Source organism: Notamacropus eugenii, chromosome 4, assembly GCF_028372415.1.
Source record: "Notamacropus eugenii isolate mMacEug1 chromosome 4, mMacEug1.pri_v2, whole genome shotgun sequence".
Classification (NCBI taxonomy): Eukaryota; Metazoa; Chordata; class Mammalia; order Diprotodontia; family Macropodidae; genus Notamacropus; species Notamacropus eugenii.
Genome location: NC_092875.1, coordinates 292,016,604 through 292,028,667, shown reverse-complemented (window position 1 = coordinate 292,028,667; position 12,064 = coordinate 292,016,604). Strand labels below are relative to the sequence as shown.

At 38.7% G+C, this 12,064-nt stretch overlaps 2 protein-coding genes across 8 annotated transcripts in view; both read left to right on the top strand.

The window, feature by feature from the left end:
* The window catches only part of EYA1 (EYA transcriptional coactivator and phosphatase 1), a 377,709-nt gene that overhangs the window by 23,914 nt on the left and 341,731 nt on the right, over nt 1-12,064 (top strand). The window lies entirely within an intron of this gene.
* Nucleotides 6,360-7,709, top strand: LOC140502509 (uncharacterized). The gene has a single exon (XM_072606615.1). It carries the CDS (start codon nt 6,963-6,965, stop codon nt 7,707-7,709), a length of 747 nt encoding a protein of 248 aa, XP_072462716.1. The 5' UTR covers nt 6,360-6,962.

The following is a 12,064-nucleotide window of genomic DNA, read 5'->3' as shown; positions in this document are numbered from 1 at the left end:
GGTAGACAGTATAAAATATCTGGGAGTCTACCTGCCAAAACAAACCCAGGGACTATATGAACACAATTACTAATCACTTTTCGCACAAATAAAGTCAGATCTAAGTAAGTGGAAAAACATCAGTTGCTCATGGGTAGGCCGAGCTAATATAATAAAAATGACAATTTTAGCTAAATTAATTTATTTATTCAGTGCCATACCAATCAAACTACCAGATAATTATTTCCTAGAGCTAGAAAAAATAATATCAAAATTCATCTGGAAGAACAAAAGGTCCAGAATATTAAGGGAACTAATAAAAAGGTATGCTAGGGAAGATGGATTAGCCCTACCAGGTCTCAAATTGTATTATAAAGCAGCAATCATCAAAATCACTTGATACTGGCTAAGAAACAGAGGGGTAGACCAGTGGAATAGGTTAGGTACTTGAGACACAGTAATCAATGAATATAGCATTCCACTTTTTGATACACCCAAGGACCCCAGCTTCTGCGAAAAGACCTCATTGTTTGACAAAAATTGCTGGGAAAACTGGATAACAGTGTGGCAGAAACTGGGCATAGACCAATGCCTGATGCCATATGCAAGAATGAAGTCCAAATGGATATATGATCAAGGCATAAAGATTGATAGTATAAACAAATTAGGGGAGCAAGGAATAGTGTATTTGTCAGATTTATGGAGAATGGAGAAATTTATGACCAAACAAGACATAGAGAACATTATGAAGTTCAAAATGGATAATCTTGATTACATTGCCATTGAAAAGTTTTTGCAAAAACAAACCCAATGCAACCAAGATTGGGAGGTAAGCAGAAAACTGGGAAAGAATTTTTGCAACTAGTGTCTATGATAAAGGCTTCATTTCTAAAATATATAGAGAACTGAGTCAAATGTACAAGAATACAAGTCATTCCTCAATTGAAAAATGGTCAAAGAATATGAACAGGGAGTGTTTGGAGGAAGAAATTAAAGCTATCTATAATCATATGAAAAAATGCTCTAAATCACTATTGATTAGAAAGGTTCAAATCAAAACAACTCTGAGGTACCACATCACACCTATCATATTGATATGACAAAACAGGAAGATGATAAATATTGGAGAAGATATGTGAAAGTTGGAACACTAATTCATTGTTGGTAGAGCTGTAAGTTGATCCAACCATTCTTGAGAGCAATTTGGAACTATTCCCAAAGGGCTACAAAAATGTGCATACTCTTTGACCTAGCAATATTACTTTTGGACCTCTATCCCAAAGAGATCACAGAAATGGGAATGGGTCCCACATGTACAAAAATATTTATAGCAGCTCTCTTTGTGGTGGCCAAAAACTTGCAATACTATTGTGCTATGAGAAATGATGAACAGGAAGACTTCAGAGAGGCCTGAAAAGACCTATATGAACTGATGCTGAGTGAAAGGAGCAGAACCAGGAGAACTTTGTACACAACAACAACCACAGTGTACGAGGAATATTTTCTGGTAGACTTAGTACCTCATTGCAATGAAGTAAAAAATTTCCAACAAACTATTGAGGCAAAACACCTTCCACATCTAGACAAAGAACTATGGAATTGGATCATAGATAGAAGCAGACCATTTTCTTTTGTATTATGTTTTATTTTGTTTTGTTTTATGGTTTCTCCCGTTCATTTTAATTCTTCTATGCAACGTGTATTTAATAGGATGTACATGTAGAACCTATATAAGACTGTATGCCCTCTCAGGAAGGGATTGGGAAGGGAGGGGTGAATGAGAGGGCTGGAGATGAAAAAAATATAAGATATATGGAAGTGATTGTTGAACACTGAAAACAAACACCTGAAGCAAAAAAATAAAATTAATTAAAAAAAAGAATTATGAGTAGATTTCTTGAAAAAGTTAGAGTCTGTTTCCTAATAAAGACTATCAATATTTTAAAAGTTCAGCAATTTCTGAGTCACATATAGTATAGCATTTTGATAGATTCATGAATTCACCCCTTTGAGTACCTATGATGTAGATGCAAAGTAGGTTGCAATTCATTCTGTTTTTTTATCCTGTGCAATTCATGTTCGTGATTTTTTAAGAGTATCTATTTGATTGCTTTTACAGGCAGTTGGGCTTAAGTGACTTGCCCAGGGTCACATAGCTAGTAAGTATTTGAGGCCAGATTTGAACTCAGGTCCTCCTGACTCCAGGGATGTTTTATCCACCTATCTGCCCCTGCTAGGGTATTTATAAATACTCTAACCTTCTCCAACTTCAAGCATATAGACACAGACACTGACACACAAACACACACATATGGACACACACATACACACACTCAAAATTTACCCCTCCTTCAAACTTCCCTATTTCTCTTGATCAACCTCCACTCTTCTGAGCCTCTAAATGTTGGTATCATCTTTCACTATTCTATTTTCTTCACATCCCATATTCACTCAGCTGCTGAACTGTCATTTTTAATTCTACAATATCTCTTCTTTCTGTCCCCTTATTTCTATTCATTCTGCTAGCATTTTCAGCCTTTATTCCCACTAACTTTGACTATTGTATTAATGTCTCTCTCTCTCTCCAGTCTCTCCTTTCTCTAAACCAGCTTTTATACAGCTGCTAAAATATGTTCCTTGAGGCACGGGTCTGATCACATCCCTTCTCCCAAAAAAACCCCAAAACTTTCAGTGGCTACCTATTGTCTCTGTGATAAAATGTACCATGACATTTAAGATTTTACACAATCTGACTTCAACATATTTTCTAGTCATATTTCATACTAATCTCTCTCACACAGTTTTTAACCAGTTAAATTGGATTCTACATTTTTGCCAAGCACAGTCCATTTCCCTGTGTTCATTCATATGACATTCCCTACGACTAGGTTGCACTCTTTTCTCATCTGTCTGTTAGAATCCTATCTTCTTGTGAAGTTCAGATTAACTGCTTCCTTCTCTGTGTAATCTTGTCTGATACCCCATACCTGTTAGTTTTATCTACCTCCTTAAATATTCTTGATGTTATCTCTTCTTTGCCCCACTCATTCATTACCTTGTTGTCATTCTGTCATTTTTCAGTCATGTCCAACTCTTTGGAAATCCTACTTGGGGTTTTCTTGGCAAAGATTTTAGAGTGTTTTATCATTTTCTTCTCCAGCTCATTTTACAGATGAGAAAACTGAGCCAACAGGGTTAAGTGACTTATCCAGAGTCTCACAGCTCATCAGTTTCTGAAGATTTGAACTCAAGAAGATGAGTCTTCTTGACTGCAAGCCCAGCACTATGTCCACTGAACCATCTTTCACTACCTCTATTATGCTTATTTCATATCTTATAAGCTTGATTTGTATGTTTCTCCTCATAATAAGATTATGTTCCTTGAAGATGGAGACTTTTCATTTGTTTTTCTGTAACAATAGATCCTTCAAAGGTCCAGAGAGGCTAAAAATGCCCCCTCCTCATAGAGGATGTCTCAGTTCTGGACTTATGCAAGTATAGGATTCAGTCTTGGGGAAGAAGGGGAGATTGGCCTCTACAGAGAGAGGTCAGACTGTTTCCTCAGCAAACTGATTCTTTATGTCCCTAAACTGGAATCCCAGGCAAGATCACTTAAATAAAACTGAGGTTTGGCTTAAGCCTAGGGTCTCCCCACAATGAGATTAGAGAGTTATTCTAAATAAAATACAGATCAGGTATAATATAGCTAATTCTTTCCTTTACATAAAAGAAATACTTAAAAACACCCTCATAAATGCATATTGAAAAAGACCTCAAATGTGAACCATTAACCATTAACCATTAACCTAATTCCATTTTCCTGGTGGTGGTGGAAGATGAGAGCAGTGGGGGGAGGGAGGGGAGATAATATTTAAAATAACAAACAAATGGAGCAGAATTGTTGACCAGAAACTTGGCTTTCACCTTGGTTCTGGATTATTTGAAATACTTCCTCAAAGTCCATGTCTTCTGGCAAGCCAAGCCAGACCTTGGATATGTTTTTCTGTGAATAGTCTTCTTCTCTGAAAGGAGTTGCAGGTGTATTCTTTAGGATAAGGTACCAGATCTTGAGGGCTTTACTCAAACCAGACTACCAAGAATTCAAACTCTGCTTCAGAGAGGGCAATTCCAATGGGCTGGTTGTGTTGTTCAAATGCAAAAAGTACACTTGCTAAAAAGACTATTTTATAGAGAACTCACACAGGGCAAGCAATCACATGGTGTTCAGAAGAAGTGATACAAGGACACTCTCAAGGTCTCTCTCAAGAACTTTGGAATTGATTATGTGAAATGGGAGACACTAGCACAGGAATTCTCAACATGGCATGCCCACATCAGAAAGGGTTCTGTACTCTGAGAGCAAAGCAGAATCGAAACAGCTCAAAGGAAATGCAGGATGTGCAAATTTAGAGTATCTACCCCAAATTTTTATATGGACTATTTGTGCCAGAGCTGTGGTAGAGCATTCTGAGCTCATATTGGTCTGATCAGCCACAGTCAGACACACTGAAACTTGACTTTAGCATAGTGAAGTCATTTTGGTCATCTTTGAGAATGAAGGACACCAACCAACCAACCAACCAACTCTAAAGCTCATTTCTTCTTCTTCTTCTTCTTCTTCTTCTTCTTCTTCTTCTTCTTCTTCTTCTTCTTCTTCTTCTTCTTCTCCTTCTTCTCCTTCTTCTCCTTCTCCTCCTCCTCCTCCTCCTCCTCCTCCTCCTCCTCCTCCTCCTCCTCCTCCTCCTCCTCCTCCTCCTCCTCCTCCCCCTTCTACTTCTCATCTTCCTCTTCCTCCTTCTTCTGCTTTTTTCTCTACTTCTCCTTTTCCATTTTCTCCTCCTCTTTCTTCTTTCTCCTCCTCTTCCACTTTATGTTTGATAGAAATATTCATGCTATTATTCTATTCATTGTAATATTTGGCAAACTGTGTGCAAGTGGGCAAAATAATTAATTTTTGCAATAAAATGGAATTAGAATGCTCAAGGTACTCTTTTTGTCCTGTATGTGTTTTCTACTTGTTGGGCAAATAGTTTACTTCTAAATTTTTTCTACTAAAAATAGCATTGCTGAAATGTTTGGGAATATATTGGTCTCCACTTTCTGTTATTGATCTCCTTGGGATTTTATCCTCCCAATATATTCCTCTCTCACTCGTTGATTTTATTTTTTTGGATTTCATTCCTTCCTATTTAGCTCACCCTGTGCCCTCTCTCTCTATGTGTGTGTGTATATATATGTATACATATATGTATTTATTTATATATGTGTGTGTATATATGTACATATATGTATACATATTATACAAATATATATATATATATATTTGTATAATCCCTCTGACTACCCTAATACTAAGAAAAGTATCAAGAGTTGCAAATATTTTCTTTCCATATAGGAATGTAAACAATTCAACTTTAGTAAGTCTCTTATGATTTCTCTTTACTGTTTACCTTTTCATGCTTCTCTTGATTCTTGTATTTGAAAGTCAGATTTTCTATTCGATTCTGGTCTTTTCATCAAGAATGCTTGAAAGTCCTCTATTTCATTGAATGATCATTTTCCCCTGAAGTATTATATTCTGTTTTGCTGGATGGGTGATTCTTGGTTTTAATCCTAGCTCCTCTGACTTCTGGAATATCTTATTCCAAGCCCTTCCATTCCTTAATGTAGAAGCTACTAGATTTTGTGTTATCCTGATTGTGTTTCCACACTACACAAATTGTTTCTTTCTGGCTACTTGCAATATTTTCTCCTTGGACTTGGAGCTCTGGATTTGACTACAATATTCTTAGGAGTTTTTCTTTTGGGATCTCTTTCAGGAGGTGATGAATAGATTCTTTCCATTTTTCTTTTACCCTCTGGTTCGAGAATATCAGGGAAGTTTTCCTTGATAATTTCTTGAAAGATGATATCTAACGTCTTTTATTGATCATGGTTTTTAGGTAGTCCAATAATTTTTAAATTGTCTCTCCTACATCTATTTTCCAGGTCAGTGTTTTTTCCAATGAGATATTTCACATTGTCTTCTTTTTTCATTCTTTTGGTTTTGTTCTATAATTTCTTGATTTCTCAGAAAGTCATTAGTTTCCATTTGCTCCTAATTTTGAAGGAGTTATTTTCTTCACTGAACTTTTGGATCTCTTTTTCCATTTGGCCAATTCTGCTTTTTAAGGCATTCTTCTCCTCATTAGCTTTTTGAATCTCTTTTGCCATTTGAGTTAGTTTATTTTTTAAGATGTTGTTTTCTTCAGCATTTTTGGGTCCCCTTTAGCAAGCAGTTGATTAATTTTTTCATGATTTTCTTGCATCACTCTCATTTCTCTTCCCAATTTTCCCTCTAATTCTCTTATTTGATTTTCAAAATCCTTTTTGAGCTCTTCCATAGCCTGAGACAATTTCATATTTTTCATTGATGCTTTGGATGTAGGAGCTTTGACTCTGTTGTCTCTTTCAGGTTGTATATTTTGATCTTCCTTGTCACCAAAGTAAGATTCTACAGTCTGAGTTATTTTTTATGTTTTTGCTCATCTCCCCAGTCAATTACTTGATTTTTGAGCTCTTTGTCAAGGTAGTTTTCTGCTTCCTGTGGGAGTGAGGAGGTGTACTGTCAGCTGCTTGATCCCCCCCATAGTCTGTGGGCCTAGAGCTCCAGTAACTGCCATTGATGCTGCCCCTGCTACTGCTGTGTTTACTACAGGCTCCTATGCCCCCCTCTGCCAACCTGGGACTGGGGGCCAGACCACTGTACTCTCTCACACAGGTTTTTTCCACTCACCTTCCAATTTGTCCTTGATGTTTTGGGGTCAAGAAGTCTGGAAACTGGAGTTCTGAGTGCTCTCTGTGGACTAGTGGAAGCAGAGTGGGCAGGACAGCAGTGGCTGGCATTGCTAAGGCTCTTTGTATCTCTTATTGGACTCTGATTAGCCAGACTTGGCAAAACAATTCAGTCTGCTTAAGCCAGGCCCCCCCAGGGGAAATTGGAGATGCTGTGGAGCATCATGAAATTCCAATACAAGGAGGATCATCTTTTCAAGTACCAGAAAAAAGAAGGGGAGATGATTTGGAAGAAATACCCTGAAAGAGTCCCTGTAATTGTGGAGACGGCCCCTAAAACCAGAGTCCCTGATCTGGACAAAAGGAAATACCTGGTACCCTCTGACCTTATAGTTGGTCAACTTTACCTCTTAATTCAGAAGTGGATCCATCTTCAGCTGGAAGATGCACTTTTCTTCTTTGTCAACAACACTATCCCTCCTACTAGTGCTACCATGGGCCAACTTTGTGAGGACAACTATGAAGAAGACTATTTTCTCTATGTGGCCTACAGTGATGAAAGTGTCTATGGGAAGAAGAATTGGCTGGGGGAAGTTTTTGACATGTATGATTGGGAAATGGGATGGCACCTCTCCTTCCTGCCTTCTTTCCACCCTGAAAAATTAGCCTTTGTTGTGCTGGATAGAAGGATTGGGAGATGGGATGTTGATAGGTTGTTTTCAGATAGTCTCTGGCCAGTGAGGACTTCCCTGGGAGGGTGGGAAACCCAGTTTAATACATTGATAGGAGGGGTGTGGGTGGGAAAGACAGAAGAAAATGTTCTAGAACTACCCCAGTATTTCATCAAACTTATTTTTATCATTTCTCCTTGGCAACATCTCTTCCATAGTCCTACTGAGGGCTTTATCCTCCCCCAATATCCTCGGTATCATTCTCAGGGGAGAATATGGCCCTAGCGTTATAACCACTATTATCTGGCTTATTGGACTTGTATCTCCAGACTTCACTTAAAAGGTAATACAGAAAGACATGGAGTATGGGAGATAAGGGGAGAATGTCTGCTCCTCTATGTCTTCTATGGAGGTGTTGGGCCAGGAGCTTGCATCTGTCCCATTTGATGTTTTCTTGTCCTTCTAAATTGAGGGCCAGGCCTGGGGACCAAAGAGGAAACTTGTTTGACTTTATGACCTTAGAATACAACACCTCCTTCACCTTCCTTTCTAACTTCCATTCCACTATCCCAATGGAATGTCCCAAAGGTGATGAAATCACTAAGAGAGTGTGGCTCTGAGTTCTGTGGACTTTGGAAAGGAGGGTAGAATGGATCTATCACTAAATTGAATTTATAGAGAATCTTTGTCCTAACTTTTTTCTGGGTACCTTTTAGTACTGAACAAGAAGCCGTTTCTGCCCCAGACTTGGTTAATCTTCAAACATTCCCAACTGTAGGTGGGAACTTTACCTATCATTCCTAAAACCCACCATTCTGGGTACAAGGGAAAGTGAGGAGGGGGATTAGCTTCCTCCTAGCATTCTTGCTCCCATGTACACATAAAAGGTTGATAAATTCAATTCTCTTGTTCTTTATTCATTCATCAAAGCTGCCTCCTAGAAAGTTCTGGGTGTCCTGATTTATTTTGTCAGTTTTTATTATTGTTTTCTCTTTTGGAGAGGAGGCAGGGAAAGAGGTGTTGAATTCAGTCATTTAGTTCCATCTTTGCTTTGTTGGAAACAAACCTGATTCCCTGTGGTGGGGAGACACCTCTCTTTGTCAGTTGTTGTACTAGCTGCAGGTTCCTGTGTAAATGAACTTCTTGCTATGGGACAAGGAAATAAATAATTGCATACTTTAAGATAAAAAAAATAAGTCGAGAAATTGCCACAAGTGCCAGAGATTTGGTCCCACTGAGGCCTGGTCAGGTCTTGTCTGTGCCATCATGACCCATGCTGGACTGCACTCTGCTCTCAGCCCAGCATAATAGACACTTCCCATCAACCTTCCAGGTTGTCTTGGACTGGAGATTTGCTTCACTCCATCATTCTGTAGGTTCTGCAGCTCCAGAATTTGTTTACAGTCATTTCTGCAAGGTATTTGACTAGGGTTGGGGGAGAGTTCTAGCAAGTCCCTGCTTTTACACTGCCGTCTTGGCTCCACACCCCAGGTTGTACTATTTTTTACCTGACTCTTATGATAGGAAGGAAATAACATGGTCAGTAGTTTTTTGTTTTAGCATTTCGAAATAATTTACAGTTGAAACTGGACATCATATGAGATGTCCATATCTCATGGAGATTCCACATGTTGTAGTAGATAGAGGACCATACCTAGCTTCAGGAAAATGTGGGTTCAAGTCATGCCTTTGACACATATTAGTTGTGACATTTATTATAATTGTGAACAGGTCATAATCTCTCTGTGATTCAACAAACTCCCTGAGACTATATATTACATAGTTATCCATCTAAATTGGTTGAGGGAGATGACATTCTAGGATTTCCCTCCAGGATGAAATCATAGGTCCAGCTTGCATTTATGTACCACCTTAAGAGATTTTAAAAATACTATTTTATTTTTTCCTTCAGTAACATGCAAAAGCAGTTTTTAACATTTAAAAAAAATTTTTTTGAGTTACAGATTGTCTTCCTATATACCACCTTAACTTTTGCAAAGTGCTTTACTTACACACACACACGCACACATGCACGCACACACGTATATATACATAAAATCATTTGATTCTTACAACAATTTTGTGAGGTAGACATTATTATCCTCAAAATATTATACATATTTGTGTATAAATCAATAGTGGTGTGTGTTGGTTCAGCTTTTCTAATAAATGGCTATATGACCTTGAAATAGTCAATTAATCTCTTTAACCATGAGTTAATATATTCACATATGTATACATATATATATATATCTGTGTATGTGGGTAGATAGGTACGGGGATATGGGTTAGGTGTATGTCCGCAGTGTTTGAAGATCTTCCCTGCCCCTTAATAGACCCATGTGACTTGCTTTGAGCTCTGGCCTAGCCCACAGTTTGAATCACACGGAGCCCATGATGGCCTGACGGGTGCAGCAGGGAGGTGGAACTGAGAGAGAGGCAGCAAGCAGAGCAGAGCAGCTACTCTGGGTGAGAGAGGGGCATTTTGCCTAAGGGAGCTTGTTTGTGGGTAGGCCTGAGGGAGGGAAGGCTTGGGGATGGTGGTACTCCCTCTATTGCTAATGTATACAAACTTCACTGTTACCATGGTGGTATTGACTTTCTGATATCTGAATAAATATTTTGATCTCATATTTGAGGAAGAGAGTTTATTTTTATGTACCAAAATAAAAGACAATTTTACTATATGTGTGTGCACATGAATTGTTCAAAAAGCCTATCATGTGCAACATTGTAATGCCAATGCAATACCCGCAATAGCCGCTATGGATATGCAGGCATATTTCCAGGGTAAATTCACAAAATATAAACTTTCTTTCTCAAAAATGAAACTAAAATATTTATTCAGATACCAGAAAGCCAATTTTGAAGTTTGTTCTCAAAGGATGAATGGTTTGTTGCTAAATTGCAGTGAAAGTTAAGTTAAGACATAGTTGGCAACAGTGGAGCAGAAAAGGTGTGGGCAGCTTTCAGAGATTTGGTGTACAGCACTGCATTTGTTCATCTGAGTCAGAACACTCACAAACACCAAGACTAGTTTGATGAAAATGATGGGGAGATTCAGAAGCTGTTAAACAAAAAACGAGAACCCCACAGGACATACCAGCAGGATAGTGCATCCACCTCTAAGAAGGCAGCATTTAAGTCCATCAAAAGCAAAGTACAAGCAAAGCTTGGAGATGCAGGATTCCTGGCTCAGTAAGAAGGCAGATGATATTCAGTTTTATGCTGATGGTAACAATCCAAAGCACTTTTATGATTCCCTGAAAGCTATTTATGGACCAGAAACCTATGGTGCATCACAACTACTCAGTGCTGATGGAGTCACATTGATTAGTGATAAGGACATGATCCTAGAGAGATGGGCTGAACACTTGCATACTTTTCTCAACAGGCCATCATCAATCAATGCTGAGGCCATTGACTGTTTACTTCAGGTTGAAGTCAATCCCTCCTTAGCTGAACTTCCAACTGAAGAAGAGGTTTTGAGGGCCATTAGACTCCTTTCATGTGGCAAAGCACCTGGTGCTGATTCTATTCCAGCTGAGATTTACAAGGTAGGGGGACCATTGCTCATAGAAAAGTTGACTGGAATTTTCCAGGTTATATGGCAAGAGTAGGTTATCCCTCAGGGATTCAAGGATGCCTCCATTGTCCATCTCTATAAAGTGAAAGGGAACAGATTGTCCTGTGACAATCATAGGGGGTTCTCTCTCTTAATCATTGTTGGCAAAATTCTTGCTGGAATTTCCCTTAATAGGCTTATCCTTCACCTGGAAGATGGTCATATACCTGAGAGCCAGTGTGGCCTCAGAAAGGGCTGAAAAACAGTCAGTATGGTATTTGCTGACCGACAACTCCGGGAGAATTTCCAGGAGTAGAACAGAGGTCTGCACATAACGTTTGTAGATCTGACCAAGGCCTTTGACACATGAGGGCTTATGGAAAATTATGTCAAAATTTGGTTGCCCAGTGAAGTTCATCAGTATTGTACATCAATTTCATGATGGCATATTTGCCCAGGTTCTGGTTAGTGGACAGTACTCTCATGCCTTAACAGTCACCAGTGGAGTGAAATAGGGCTATATGCTTGCTCTCTTGCTTTTCAGCATGATGTTTTCAGCCATGTTCTCAAATGCATTCAATAAGGATGAACATGGCATCAAAGTCAACTACCTTACTGATGGTAAGTTCTTCAATTTGAAATGGCTACAAGCCAGAACCAAAGTAGAGGGAGTATTGGTGCCTGATTTTCTGTTTGCAGATGATTTTGCAAACTGAGATGCAACATAGTATGGATCAATTCTCTGCTGGTTGTGTTAATTTTGGCCTAATAATTAACATCAAGAAATCACAGGTGTTTCACCAGTTACCACCACACTATCCATACATGGAACCACCCATTACAACAAATGGAGAAGTTTTGAATGCTGTGGATAAGTTCACTTACCTTGGTAGTGTACTTTCCAGGGATGTACACATTGACAATGAGGTGGATGCATTGCCAGAACTAGCTCAATGTTTGGGAGACTCTGAAGAAAAGTTTGGGAAAGAAGAGGTACTAAACTGACTAACAAACTGAAAGTCTACAAAACTTGTTGTGCTGACCTTATTGTTGCATGCCTGTGAAACATGGACAG